At 45.8% G+C, this 15,676-nt stretch overlaps 1 protein-coding gene across 1 annotated transcript in view; it reads left to right on the top strand.

Annotated features, from left to right (window-relative positions):
• The first annotated feature begins 444 nt into the window (after positions 1-444).
• Positions 445-15,676, top strand: part of KCNMB2 (potassium calcium-activated channel subfamily M regulatory beta subunit 2) — a 267,802-nt gene continuing 252,570 nt past the window's right edge. Inside the window, exon 1 of the mRNA XM_073578809.1 lies at positions 445-560. Within this exon, the coding sequence (XP_073434910.1) occupies positions 505-560 (56 nt within the window). The 5' untranslated portion in view covers positions 445-504. The remainder of the gene's footprint in view (positions 561-15,676) is intronic.

The raw sequence follows: 15,676 nt of genomic DNA, 5'->3' as shown, positions 1-15,676 counted from the left end.
AATGATATATTGGATACATTTTTGCTTAGAAAGAGAAAAGAATTAGAAGAAACATGGGCGGATTAAATAAAGCACCAAACTGTAGCCTCCAAAACTCCAATTTATTAACCGCCTAGAGGATTATGACTTTACACCTACTAGGTCACCGGTGTCTCCTTATTTTCCACAGCAAAATCTACCAGGGCAGGAATAAATGGTGCCTTGTCTCACACTGCTGGAAGTGGACATGTGAGAATCAAAGTCTGAGATAGTGCGGTCAATAAAAAGTGCTGAGCGAGAGGAGACATTCTATTATTTTATGCATGAGTTTACGTAATCTGCCTGTCTCTCAATGTGAAAATCTTTAGTAAGATAAAAGTCGCACTAAAAAGCGTTTAGGTTATGGACACTGATTTTCATCAGGTTTTTCAAATGAATGACTCAAAGTATCCTTCTCTCAGGTCTCTGCATCACTCCACCAAGTCCACCACTGTCAGGAAAGGCAAAGTTGGACAACACTCTAAGATGTTTATTTGGACCAGTGGCCGGTCCTCCTCATCATACAGACCAGATGAAAGAAGGTAAGACTTACGTAACTTCATTTACTGTCATCAGACACTTGTGATTATGGTTATTAAAATAATACTGAATACAACTAAGTTCTAGCATAGCCCGTGCTTCTGATTATGTCCCACTTATTTATCGGAAACGTGTACATTATTATCAAAATAGCATTTTTTTGTAATGTTATAGTGTTCATCTATCTTGTGATTATGAATGTGATTTCATAACTTTAGAAACAATTGATTAAATGGGTTGGATCTGTAAAAATATTAAAGGCATATCGAATTAGATTGGTGGGGTCGAAGTTTTGATTCATGGAAATCACTAGAATGAAGCGACTATAGCACTAGGAAAGCACAGTGCCATTATATGAGGATTGGGCAGTCATTGCTTTCTCACTCCAATTTGGCATTATTTCATAAATTAGTGAGACAATATTCCACCAGCATTAATATGAAAGGGGATAGCTGAAACTTAAAATAAAAAGGCATGTTATTGCTAAAAGAGGCAACTGCCTGCCTGTTGTACCTGGTGCCGGTCATTGACCGCTCCAGACAGAGATTCAGCTACTCCCTGTCAACAGAGCACCAGTTTCTCTTCCAGTTGACTGGGCCGGACCACTGATTGACAGCTGCTTCTCCCAATTAGGTAGCAGAGAGATGGCTGTCAATCAGCATGACACCAGTGGTCCGGCCCTGTCAAACAGAAGAGAAACTGATGTTCTGTTGGCATGGAGTAGCTGAATCTCTGGCAGGAGCGGTTAATGACCAGCGCCGGGTACAACAGGCAGGTAGCTGCCTCAGTTAGCAACTACATGCCTTTTTTTTAAGTCCCGGATATCCCCTTTAAGTAAACTGCATCTATTTTCAGCAACAAAGTAATCTTATAAAATATTGTTCTGTAATGCCATTCTTGTACTGTCTGTTGCACTTAAAAAAAACATTTAGTTTCCGTGTAACTGCAATATGTGGTGCTTATTACAACACAGTATATACAGTATTGTAGAGATGATAAGGACCCTGGGCCAGTGGCTACATCAGTAGTTTATGGCCACAGGACGGAAGCCTATGAGTTGCCTGCTACCTGGTGCAGTCCTATCTTCTCATTAGTAGGCCTACCACGCAGTAATGCCAAATTGATTTGCTATTTTTGCTGAAGAGCATATGGAAAAATTACGGACAGCCAACATTTTTTTACGGACACATTTGAAAATAATAATAAATCATTAAGATTTTATGTGATAGATGCCTACAGCCCATATTTGTGATATAAAGACTTTGGTTGCATTCAATGTCATGTGTAAAACGATGATAATCATAGTCATAATAATCTGAAGGTTCTCCAACTCAAAAAAATTAAAAATCATGTACACATCAAAATTTTTTAAGTACAGAGGAAAAAGTGCCAGATTTTCATTGACTGTCCAGTAATGTCTGGACAGTTGGCAACCTTGCTAGATCATCATAATGCATTTGTCATGACACAAGAATGGCTTTGGGCTGGGCGCACAAATCAGAAATGGCACCAGAGATCCTATCAGGTAGGAGGCGATTCGTAGGAGTACTGTCCGTTATCCACAGACTACTGACATGGCCATTAGACTCATCTACTGTATAGTAGCTTGTACAAATTACGTTCTTCTGCCTTTTTTCTTCCATAAGTTCACTGTGCTATAACATTGTATGCATCCTTGCCATGCATTCTCTAATAAAATAAATGGGTATCAAACTCCTCTCAAGTCCACAATGGGAGAAGAGAGGTACAGCTAAAATCAACACTTGGCAGGTACCATGTGAGCCCTGCTGGTACTCTGCACCTATCCAATCTGCATTTATTAAGCATCTGATGGTTGTCACGTCAGTCGCACCTATCAGCTCCTGATGTGCAAATTGGAGTCACTGGATAAACAATGTTAGTCTCCTAACAGTTACTTTAAAGGGAATCCGTCAGCAGGTTTTTGCTACTTGATCTGATATTACCGTAATGTAGGGGAAAAGACTATGATTCCAGAGATGTGTCACTTACTGGGTTGCTAGCTGCAGTTTTGATAAAATCACTGTTTTATCACAAGGAGATTATCATTAGAGGACTGGTAAACCTACTGCTGTGTAGTCCTCAATATTTAAGAAATATGTATAACCCCGCACTCTCCACTGATTGGCAGTATTTTGCCTATGCACAGTGTAGACAGAAAGCTGCCAATCAGTGGTTTGGGTGGGGTTATACAGAGCTCAGAATTCAGAGAACTGGTAGATCTGCAGCAGATAAAACACTGATTTTATCAAAACTGCAGCAAGCAGCTCAAAGAATGTGGGAAATACAGTGGGGAAAAAAAGTATTTAGTCAGTCAGCAATAGTGCAAGTTCCACCACTTAAAAAGATGAGAGGCGTCTGTAATTTACATCATAGGTAGACCTCAACTATGGGAGACAAACTGAGAAAAAAAAATCCAGAAAATCACATTGTCTGTTTTTTTTTTCATTTTATTTGCATATTATGGTGGAAAATAAGTATTTGGTCAGAAACAAGCAATCAAGATTTCTGGCTCTCACAGACCTGTAACTTCTTCTTTAAGAGTCTCCTCTTTCCTCCACTCATTACCTGTAGTAATGGCACCTGTTTAAACTTGTTATCAGTATAAAAAGACACCTGTGCACACCCTCAAACAGTCTGACTCCAAACTCCACTATGGTGAAGACCAAAGAGCTGTCAAAGGACACCAGAAACAAAATTGTAGCCCTGCACCAGGCTGGGAAGACTGAATCTGCAATAGCCAACCAGCTTGGAGTGAAGAAATCAACTGTGGGAGCAATAATTAGAAAATGGAAGACATACAAGACCACTGATAATCTCCCTCGATCTGGTGCTCCACGCAAAATCCCACCCCGTGGGGTCAGAATGATCACAAGAACGGTGAGCAAAAATCCCAGAACCACGCGGGGGGACCTAGTGAATGAACTGCAGAGAGCTGGGACCAATGTAACAAGGCCTACCATAAGTAACACACTACGCCACCATGGACTCAGATCCTGCAGTGCCAGACGTGTCCTACTGCTTAAGCCTGTACATGTCCGGGCCTGTCTGAAGTTTGCTAGAGAGCATTTGGATGATCCAGAGGAGTTTTGGGAGAATTTCCTATGGTCTGATGAAACCAAACTGGAACTGTTTGGTAGAAACACAACTTGTCGTGTTTGGAGGAAAAAGAATACTGAGTTGCATCCATCAAACACCATACCTACTGTAAAGCATGGTGGTGGAAACATCATGCTTTGGGGCTGTTTCTCTGCAAAGGGGCCAGGATGACTGATCCGGGTACATGAAAGAATGAATGGGGCCATGTATCGTGAGATTTTGAGTGCAAACCTCCTTCCATCAGCAAGGGCATTGAAGATGAAACGTGGCTGGGTCTTTCAACATGACAATGATCCAAAGCACACCGCCAGGGCAACAAAGGAGTGGCTTCGTAAGAAGCATTTCAAGGTCCTGGAGTGGCCTAGCCAGTCTCCAGATCTCAACCCTATAGAAAACCTTTGGAGGGAGTTTAAAGTCCGTGTTGCCAAGCGAAAAGCCAAAAACATCACTGCTCTAGAGGAGATCTGCATGGAGGAATGGGCCAACATACCAACAACAGTGTGTGGCAACCTTGTGAAGACTTACAGAAAACGTTTGACCTCTGTCATTGCCAACAAAGGATATATCACAAAGTATTGAGATGAAATTTTGTTTCTGACCAAATACTTATTTTCCACCATAATATGCAAATAAAATGAAAAAAAAACAGACAATGTGATTTTCTGGATTTTTTTTTCTCAGTTTGTCTCCCATAGTTGAGGTCTACCTATGATGTAAATTACAGACGCCTCTCATCTTTTTAAGTGGTGGAACTTGCACTATTGCTGACTGACTAAATACTTTTTTTCCCCACTGTATGTATCCAGCACTCATCCCAAGGTTCAATAAAAATTACCATTTGCTCAATTTATTAAAACTCAATGCTACAAAAATGTCTAAAAAAATACTCATGGAATCAGGGTCTCTTCTCTGCCTCTGCGTCATGCTGATAAGGTAGCAAAACCCTGGTGACAGATTCCCTGTAAACATAAAGGAAGACTTAGGAAAATTGCCTTAGTTTCCATAACAATTATTACGGTACACAGCTTTCAGAAGTTTCATTTCTTATGGTGCTCTTGAAAAACCAAAGCTGCACTGTAGTTGTTTGTGTCGGCCAGCTAGGACAATTTTTCGTCTTAAATGAAACGAATATAATACAACCAGTGGCGCTGCGCTTAGGGATATACAAGCTGCAAATTATCAGACAACACCACCTTTTTGTCTGACTGATAAAACTAGAGTTGAGCGACTTTTGGTTTTTTAGGGTCGCGTTTCGTTTCGTGAAACCCGACTTTTCCAAAAGTCGGGTCGAGCAAGATTGCCCGATTATAGGGAAAAGTCGGGGTCATCCCGAAACACGAAACCCAATGTAAGTCAATGGGGAATAAAAGTCGGCAGTGAGAGGAGGACAGGAAACACACCAACAGTGCCCATTTGAATGCCAAAAGCATCAATTCTTCTTACTTAAGCTTGTCAACCTTAATTAACTTCATAATACAAGTTACGCACTGAAAAATGGGGGTTATTTGGCTACAGTTGTGGGGGGGGGGATGGCTCCAGGTTTTCATGTGCCCTGGGCGAAAGAGCGCCCCTTTAACACATAATACCACAACTCATCATGCTCCGATACGGCAGAGAAATAGCGGTATAGTACAATGAAAAATACTTCACTTTTTACATCTCATGACGAGGCCCATCTATTTCTCCATACAGAATCATTGGTCCCATATAATGTTTGAAACAGTATATGATGAGCTCCACATAATGCTACAGTATATGTTGGTCCCCATGGATGAAGCTCCACTGTCTTATGGGCCCAAATAATGCTCCAAACATAATGGGCCCAATTTCTAATGCTCTAGTGTATAATGGGCCCTGTAAATGCTGCTCCAGTGTCTGATGTCCACCTTTGGAATGTTCCAGTGTATGGTGGGCCCCATCTATCATTCTCCAGAGTATAGTGCTCCCCAAAAATTGCTGTCCCAACATTGAAAACAATCAAATAAGTCTCCTCGCTAGGGAATCCCTGTACTTGTCTGGACTCCTCGTCGTCCCCATCTTCCATCTCACTGCACAGTATTTCAACTTTGCAAGTGTTGTGATCCTGAGCAAGCAGGGGGGGCCCACTCGTTGGCGACGGCACTGGCACAGGGCCCCTGATAGAACGGTGGTGTGTCTGATGGCGGGTGGGCCGAACCTGCACTTTCATCTGCAGCTTCCTCTTTGTCACCGTGTAAGATGGAACTGTATATGGGAAGGGTAACCTGAGTTTCATCAGGGTCAGATTCAGGCCGTGTAGCGTGCGAGGGGAATGTAGTGGTCTGGGTCAATGTACCAGCAGATTCATCGAGCAGTGGCTGGGCATCAGTGCACTTGTGTCGCCCCCAGGAGTACGGTCACCACAGTGGCATTACCTTCTTCCTAGGGAGTGTGATATCATGCTTGGGAGCAACGAACGATCTCTCTAGCAGGTTAACTGATTGGGCGGCATTATTCCCACGAGTCATGACCCTCCAAACAGCGTTCATGAAGGCAAAGTGTTTGTTTTACGTGGGCAGTATGGTTGCAAAGCTGAACCTTAAAGGAATGTCCAGAAGGGCATCACCAGGAGTGGAGCCTATGGTTAAATTCGACTCCACCTGGGAAACCTCAACCATGCCAGCTACAGAACAGATGCACACATTGCAAGCTTAATTCCATTAACGAACGAGACTCCGTCATGCCCCGCGGTCCGAGTCCGGCGTACTAGAGGGACACGTGAGGCTCTGGCACATGAGATTGGCCAATAACTGGTGTGTCATGCCCTTACATGTCTGTGGCTGCATGTGCGCTACACTGAAAAGGCCAGCGTTTGTCGCTTACAGGTGCAGATAACCCGCTGAACAACGTTAGTGATGGGGATCACTGATTACAATTATTACCCGCGAACAATGATTTCCCAGTAAGTGCAGGTCAACCGCAGTTCCAGAATTAGGCCTAACCGTCATTCCTGAAAAAATTAAAAACTTACGTGTGCAAACCACAGGTGCTGTAGCTTGCTTAACAGCTCGCCAGCCGTTCTCACGCCCAGTATGGATTACACGTGATTGCACAAAGGTGAGAAAGGGTACCGTATCCCCAGATAACATGTATGGATAGCGTACACATTCAAAATATATGTCTATACATCAGGAGGCAGGCTCAGACGGTGTTTTACCCAGTATGGATTGCACGTGATTGCACAAAGGTTAGAAAGGGTACCGTATCACCAGATAACATGTATGGATAGCGTACACATTCAAAATATATGTCTATACATCAGGAGGCAGGCTCAGACGGTGTTAGGCCCAGTATGGATTGCACGTGATTGCACAAAGGTTAGAAAGGGTACCGTATCCCCAGATAACATGTATGGATAGCGTACACATTCAAAATATATGTCTATACATTAGGAGGCAGGCTCAGACGGTGTTAGGCCCAGTATGGATTGCACGTGATTGCACAAAGGTTAGAAAGGGTACCGTATCCCCAGATAACATGTATGGATAGCGTACACATTCAAAATATATGTCTATACATCAGGAGGCAGGCTCAAATGGTGTCAGGCACAGTATGGATTTGACGACCCAGACTACACAGCAGAGGAGCAGGGAGAGGTAAAGATTGCAAATGCTGGGGCCCTGCCCAAGCAAGGGGGGCCCACTCGTGGGCGTCGGTACTGGCACTGGGCCCCTCATAGTACGGCGGTGTGTCTGACGGCCGGTGTGCACCACCACCATCAGAGACACTTGATTGCACTATGAGGGACCCTGTGCCAGTGCCCGCGCCCAAGAGTCGGCCTACCCACCTGTCCAGGGCAACGGCACTCGCACGGTGTCGTGCGCTAGGTGGTGACCCCGGCCATGGGGGGGGAGGCAGCACAGTTAGGGAGTTTTTGAAAGTGGCATATGTTGATGTTGGACATTCAGCTGATGCAAAAGGCGAAATAGGTCAAGTCCCAGGAAGAGGTGGACCAAAGCAAGCCATTTTTCTGTCACCCTATGTGTCATCAGGGGAAGGTGGGACAAAATCCTTGGAAACCCATGCATGGTTCATTTTAATGAAGGTTAGATCATCCACATTTTGGGTTGACAGACGGGTCCTTTTTTCTGTCAGGATTGATCCAGCTGAACTGAAGACTCTTTCCGATAGCACACTTGCAGCTGGGCAAGCGAGCTCCTGTTAGGCATATTGTGCCAATTCAGGCCAGGTGTCCAGTTTAGCGGCCCAATAGTCAAAGGGGAATGACCTGTGTGGGAGAACATCGATATGGGAGGATAAGTAGTTTGTAACCATAGTTGACAACTGCTGTCTCCTGTCACTTTCCATCGATGCAGTATTACCAGTTGTGTGAGCGGTACTTGAAAAATCAGTCCACAACATTGTCATGAAACCCCTGTCTCCAACGCCACTTCTGCTGTGTGCACCACGAACACCTCTGCCAAGCTGCCCCCGGCCCGTACGGCTCGTGTGAGAACCATCACCGCTGCTGTGTGCTGGGAATGCCTCAAGCAACCGATTTACCAGAGTTGCTTGTTTATTAGCCAATATTAGGTCAAGGTTCTCCTGTGGCATGATGTTTTGTAATTTGCCTTTATAGCGTGGATCCAGGATGCTGGCCAACCAGTAGTCGTCATCGTTCATCATTTTGGCAATGCGGGGGTCCCTTTTTAGGATCTGCAAGGCATAATCTGACATGTGGGCCAATGTTCCTGGTGTCAATGATGCACTGCGAGTGCTGGTTGGAGGAGCACTTTCTGGCAAATCCACATCCCTCCAGTCACGCACAAATCCTGTACCAGACCTTGCCACGCCAACATTTTCACTTGCCCCACGAGATGCATCCTCCTCCCCTAAGTAATCATCCCCATCATCCTCCTCCTCCTCTTCTTCCTCCACCTCGTCCAGGAGAGGTCCCTGAGCAGACAATGGCTGAATGTCATCAAGGATTCCCTCCTCCTCTTCCTCCTCATCAACATTGGCTGCAGAAGCCTGCTCCTTAAGGTGCGTCAAAGTTTGCATGAGCAGACGCATAAGCGGGATGCTCATGCTTAGGATGGCGTCGTCTGCGCTTACCAGCCGTGTGCATTCCTCAAAACACTGAAGGACTTTACAGAGGTCTTTCAGCTTCGACCACTGCACACCTGTCAACTCCATGTCTGCTCTCAAAGTGCCTGGCCGTGTATCCTCCCACAAATGCATTATGGCCTGCCTCTGCTCGCACAGCCGCTCCACCATGTGCAGGGTGGAGTTCCACCTTGTTGCAATGTCGATAATGAGGCGGTGGTTGGGAAGGTGGAGCAATCGCTGCAGCTTCTGCATACGAACGGAGTGTACAGGCGACCGGCGGATGTGCGCGCACAGTCTTCGCACCTTCTGGAGCAGGGCTGTTAACTCCGGATAATTTTTGAGGAAGCACTGCACCACCAGGTTCAAGGTGTGAGCCAAGCAAGGTATGTGGCTGAGTTTTGAAAGGGCTATGGCTGCCACAAAATTACGTCCGTTATCACTAACTACCTTGCCTGCCTCAAGATGTACACTGCCCAGCCATGACTCAGTTTGTCGTTTCAAGTACTCGGCCAGCACCTCGGCGGTGTGTCTGTCGTCCAAACACATCATCTGCAACACAGCCTGCTGATGCTTTCCACTAGCTGCTCGATAGGGGGACACCTCGTGTGCAACAGTGGCAGCTGCAGATGGAGTGCTTGTACGACTGCGCTCTGTGGACGAGCTTTCGCTTCTGGAGGAGGAGGAGGAGGAGGGTCGAACGCCTACAGCCAACTGTTTCCTATACCGTGGGCTAGGCAGCACTGTCCCACCACCGCTGTCCCCTGTGGACCCTGCATCCACCACATTAACCCAGTGCGCAGTGATGGACACGTAATGGCCCTGGCCATGCCGACTGGACCATGCATCAGTTGTGAGGTGCACCTTTCCGCTCACTGACTGCTTGAGTGCATGGACAATGCGGTCTTTCACATGATGGTGAAGGGCTGGGATGGCTTTGCGAGAGAAGAAGTGGCGACTGGGTAGGTCATAGCGTGGTACTGCATAGGCCATGAGTTCCCGGAAAGCTGCGCTTTCCACCAACCGAAAGGGCATCATCTCAAACGAGATTAGTTTGGCAATGTGGGCGTTCAAACCCAGTGTACGCGGATGAGAGACTGAGTACTTTCTTGACCTACTCATAGTGTCTGGGAGGGTGAGCTGGACTTGAGAGCTGCATATGGTGGAAGTAGCGGTGGACAGGGCGGACTGAGAGAGGGTTGATGATGGTGATGGAGTTGGTGTTCTTTCTGATGGCCTAGAATCAGTCTTTCGTTGATATAACAGTGGGATTCCCTGACTGCTGTGGCCTTGCAACGACACCTCAACATTTGCTGCTGTGCTAACCAGTGGGCTTACAGTGGGGGAAACAATGTAGCGTTGCTGACTACCTTCGTTTTGATCAGTTGCACATGTGGCACTTGAGGTTTGGTGTTGTGTCCACGCTTGCAAGTGCATGGTGGTTAAATGTCTAAGCATGCAACTGGTATTCAAATTTTTCAGATTTTTCCCTCGGCTAAAGGTCTTTGCGCACTTCTTACAGATAACCTTGGCCTGATCATGAGGATTTTGTTCAAAAAAGTGCCACACTGCACTCTTCCTACTTTGGCAGACATTTTGCGGCCTAGCACGCTGTGATCTTTTGACCCTCTGGACAAGCTGTCCAGCAACTCTTTTGATTTTTGGAACCTGTCTTTGGAGTGCTCCGGGCCTGCCAGATAACAGCTGTTGCGATGTCGATGTCTGCTGTGGATGCTCCTCATCTGAGCTATTGGAAGCAGCACCCTCTTCCCCCAATGGATGCCAATCTGGGTCAACAACTGGGTCATCCATCACCTCCTCTTCAATGTCATGTGCACCTTCCTCTGTGTCACCGTGTATGGTGGTATAGTGTGCGGGAAGGGGCACCTGAGTCTCATCAGGGTCAGAATCTGGCTCTGTACACTGCGAGGACAATGTAGTGCTCTGAGTGAATGTACCAGCAGAATCATCCATCAGCGGCTGTGCATCAGTGCACTCCATGTCAGATTCATCTTGGCCTGGGTAATTCACCATTTCACTTGATAATCCAGGCATGGTATGTGAAAACAGCTCCATGGAGTAATCAGTAGTATGGCCTGCGTCATCCTTCAATCTTGGTTGGGGTGAAGGACACAAGGAAAGGTGTGGTTCATGAACATGAGCCTCCAATGACGACTCAGTGCTTTTACTTTTTACAACTGAAGAAGAGGAGGCGATAGAGCTGGAGGCTGAGTCAGCAATGTAAGACAAAACTTTTTCCTGATGCTCTGGCTTTAAAAGCGGTTTGCCAACTCCTAGAAAACTAAGCCTTCGAAGCCTTATGGAGCCAGACGATGACGCAGGCTCAACACCTCCTGCATTCGGTCCTATTTTGCTCTTGCCACTACCATCAGATCCACCACCAACACCATCATTACCAGCTGCCAACCCCCGCCCAATTCCACGGCCTCTTCCACCAGCCTTCCTCATTTTTGGTAGAAATGTAGACAAAATCCAACAAACTATATAGTAATGTAAAACAAGGTACAAGGTGTCTATAGGACAGGGGAGATTTTGAATTTCTGCTCACACTACTGGACACTGGACACTTTTGGATTGTGTGAGGCCCACTGAATATCTGAGCGCTATGTCACAGGCTCGATGGCACAGCTGTGACCAAAGTGACTAGAGGATAAGTGAGATTTTGAATTTCTGCAGACACTTATGGACACTGGACACTTTTGGATTGTGTGAGGCCCACTGAATATCTGAGCACTATGTCACAGGCTCGATGGCACAGCTGTGACCAAAGTGACTAGAGGATAAGTGAGATTTTGAATTTCTGCAGACAATGGACACTTTTGGATTGTGTGAGGCACACTGAATATCTGAGCGCTATGTCACAGGCTCAATGGCACAGCTGTGACCAAAGTGACTAGAGGATAAGTGAGATTTTGAATTTCTGCAGACACTTGTGGACACTGGACACTTTTGGATTGTGTGAGGCCCACTGAATATCTGAGCGCTATGTCACAGGCTCGATGGCACAGCTGTGACCAAAGTGACTAGAGGATAAGTGAGATTTTGAATTTCTGCAGACACTTGTGGACACTGGACACTTTTGGATTGTGTGAGGCCCACTGAATATCTGAGCGCTATGTCACAGGCTCGATGGCACAGCTGTGACCAAAGTGACTAGAGGATAAGTGAGATTTTGAATTTCTGCAGACACTTGTGGACACTGGACACTTTTGGATTGTGTGAGGCCCACTGAATATCTGAGCGCTATGTCACAGGCTCGATGGCACAGCTGTGACCAAAGTGACTAGAGGATAAGGGAGATTTTGAATTTCTGCAGACACTTGTGGACACTGGACACTTTTGGATTGTGTGAGGCCCACTGAATATCACAGCGCTATGTCACAGGCAGAAATTGGCTAGTGTATCACAAACTACAAGGTGTATGTAGAATTGGGCAGAGTAGGAATCTCCCTAGAGTGCAGGTCTGTAAGAACGGAACATGTCCTCGACTTATTCTCACAGAGTGACACAGATAGCTTCACTGTGGCTGTGATAACAGCCGTTACACGGTACTGTGTGAGGAGCGTACACTGCTGTATGGTGTGAAAAAATGCACGCTCAGTACCTCAGCAGGACAAAAAAAAAAAATTGGGATTGCTTTTAAAAAAGCAGTTTGCAGCTCAGTACCTCAGCAGGACAAAAAAAAAAATTGGGATTGCTTTTAAAAAAGCAGTTTGCAGAGCAGTGGGTAAACAGCAATGCAGCTGTCAGGAAGCCTTAGAAGGCAGCCCAACAACCAACACCACTGATACACCACAATATAGCCTCCCCTTGCACTGCACACACAGTGACTGGTGTGTTGTACAGGCAAAATCGCTAGCAGCAGAAGCAGTTTTTTTTTTCTTCTTCCCTGCCTAACGCTCTCCCTACAGAATCAGCAGCAACCTCTCCCTATGCTAAGATCGGCAGAAGTAAGATGGCGGTCGGAGTGCACGCCCTTTTATACCCCCTGTGACGCCCACCAAAGCAAGCCAATCACTTGCATGCCCTTATGAAAGATGGTGGTGACCCGTGCCTATGTCATCACGTTGCCCACAGTGTCCGTGGATCCTGATTGGCTGAAAAAGAGCGCAAAACAAACTTTTGAAACGCGACTTTGGCGCGTAAGTCGCCGACCTCGTGGCCGACCCCATCCTAGGGTCGGGTTTCGTTTCATGAAACCCGACTTTGCCAAAAGTCGGCGACTTTTGAAATTGACCGACCCGTTTCGCTCAACTCTAGATAAAACAATTAAAATATTAAAAAATAATTGCGCTAATATAACCCACTAGAATACAATTTATCACTCAATAGCGATCCATAGTAAAATTAACCAAATAATCTCAAAAGACAGAAATATCTCCCAGAAGTTTATGTGGATAGCGCAAATAATAAAGAAATCTCCTAAAACTGTTATCAAGATAATAATGACAATAATAATGCCAGCAACCGTGGGTCTCTTAACACGCTGAGACAATTTAAATGACCGTCCAGGTCACTGTTCACAACACGTGCGTTATTAAAAGTTCAACTTGCACAAATGTTTCTCCTACCTTACCACTATAGGCTGGGATGATAACGCATTCCACAATGCCAATGCTGTATTTGTAGAAAATTCAATAGAGATTTCAGCTGGCGGAGAGACGCTCTCCTCCTGTGCTCCTACATGCTGGAGTGATGGTACGTTCCCAAATGGTGACGATCACATAGATGTTTAGGAAGTAACGGATAAGAAATAAAAAGTGTCCACCTCTGATGTGAGTAGGTAACGGGCAATGCTCCGGCCGGTAGCAATAGCCCAAATCTCCAATAGTAATCGCCGATAAAGATAAAGAGCGGGTCCAGCGGCGGGAGATATGAAAAAAGCCGGCAAGGTGCAGGACCTTGCGTGACGTCACTATCACGTGATGAACTACGTGATCGGCTGAAATGACTGACAGGACCAAGAACCAATCCTACGCGTTTCGGAGGCTTACTGCTTCCTTCTTCAGGGATGGAAGACTGAAGAAGGAAGCAGTAAGCCTCCGAAATGCGTAGGATTGGTTTTAGGAGATCTCTTTATTATTTGCGCTATCCACATAAACTTCTGGGAGATATTTCTGTCTTTTGAGATTATTTGGTTAATTTTACTATGGATCACTATTGAGTGATAAATTGTATTCTAGTGGGTTATATTAGCGCAATTTTTCGTCTTGCCAGGTCTAATTTATCAAAACTGTCTAACATAAAACTGGTTGTGTTGGCCATAGCATCTGAGCGATGCACTCTTTGCTGGAGTAGGATGAGCCTAAATGCATTAAAAATGAAGAGACAAATGCTGAAAAGCTCAAATTGGGTCTTACCTGGGTTAACCAGTAATAAAAGAACATACAGAGTGGTGCTCACCTGGTGGGTTGTGTGCACACAGCTAATGATAGCGTTAAAGGCTACTGCAGACCCACGGTGAAAAATTGGAAGAAGCAAGCGATATTGAGGTTTGTGCTGATGAAAAAGTTGTAAAACTTTGAAACACCTTGATGACTTAGGCCTGTTTCACACTTCAGTTTTGCAACTTCTCCCTCCTTGGCATTGTTACAGGAACATATAGCCCTTGCTGTTGTGCTGGTTTATTGAAAATTGCCCAATTTGTGCACATTTTCCCCCCACCTCTGTTGGACTTGGTGTTCGTGTCTCTCCCTATTATCCCTTGGTGTTGAAAACAGCCGCTTCCTCTGCCACCAGCATTGTCTGAGGGTTGTGTTTTCGGTAACTGATCTACAATGGCCCTCTTGAACGATTCCATTGTAAAACTCTTTGGTGACTCCAAAAGGAGAGAAGGAAATTTCTCCTTATACCATGGATCGAGAAAGGTGGCCAACCAGTATTGGTTGTTAGATAAAATGTTTATCACGCGAGGGTCTTGCCATAGACACTTACACATGACCTGTGCCATGTGAGCTAAGCTGCAAAAAGGCAAATGTTCTGTGTCCCTAAGAGTAGGAACAGTAGCACACATCTTCTCCTCATGCTGACTCACCTCCTCCCCCTCCTTCACCTCCTCTTCTCCAGCCCATCCAGGCTGCATAGGCATGAAACTTGGGTTGGGTGTCCCCTCTGTAGCATTACGAGTCCCTACAGCACAGAAAAACAAGTCCTCTCCCTCCTCATCTTCCTCCTCATCACTCAATGTTCCCTAAGAATATTGGTTGGACTGGGTAGTATCACCCATTGTGACATCTGGCTCCATACCAACATGCTGAGCACTCAAAGATTCATCTTTGAGATCATGAAGTGATTGTTTCAAGAGACACAGCAATGGGATAGTTACGCTGATAATAGCCTGATCACCGCTCACGAGGTTGGTGCATACTCAAAGTTCTCAAGAACCTCACAAATGTCAGTGACCCACACCCACTCGACAGTTGTTATGTGTGGTGGCTGACTCTCGGTCTGACTGGCATGTTGAAGCTGGTTTTCAGCTACTACCCTATGCTGCTCACTAATCCTCACCAATGTATGATAGGTTGAGTTCCACCGTGTGGGTAGATTGCAAATGAGTCAGTGACTTGGCAAATTCAAGTGCTTTTGCAGCGCTGTAAGACCAGCAAAAGCAGTAGAGGAATGGCAGAAATGGGCACTAATACGGTGCAACTTCACAAGTAGGTACGGCAAGGCAGGGTAACTTTTCAGAAATTTCTGAACAACTAGGTTCAGCATGGGCGCCATGCATGGCACGAGTACCAGATTGCTGACCTTTAAAGCCACCCCCAGGCTATGCCCACTATCGCAGTCGACCAGACCGGGTTGGAGGTGCAGCGGGGAGAGCCACTGATCAGTCTGTTGTTTTAAAGCTTGCCACAGCTCTGATAATGTTTGGACTACTGCTTTGCATAGGGCACTATACCCCTTTTTCAGTGGA

The sequence above is a fragment of the Dendrobates tinctorius genome, unplaced genomic scaffold, assembly GCF_039654945.1.
Source record: "Dendrobates tinctorius isolate UK_male_01 unplaced genomic scaffold, ASM3965494v1 ptg000060l, whole genome shotgun sequence".
Lineage (NCBI taxonomy): Eukaryota > Metazoa > Chordata > Amphibia > Anura > Dendrobatidae > Dendrobates > Dendrobates tinctorius.
Note: the sequence above shows the minus strand (reverse complement) of the source record. Positions and strands in the feature narration are given on the sequence as shown.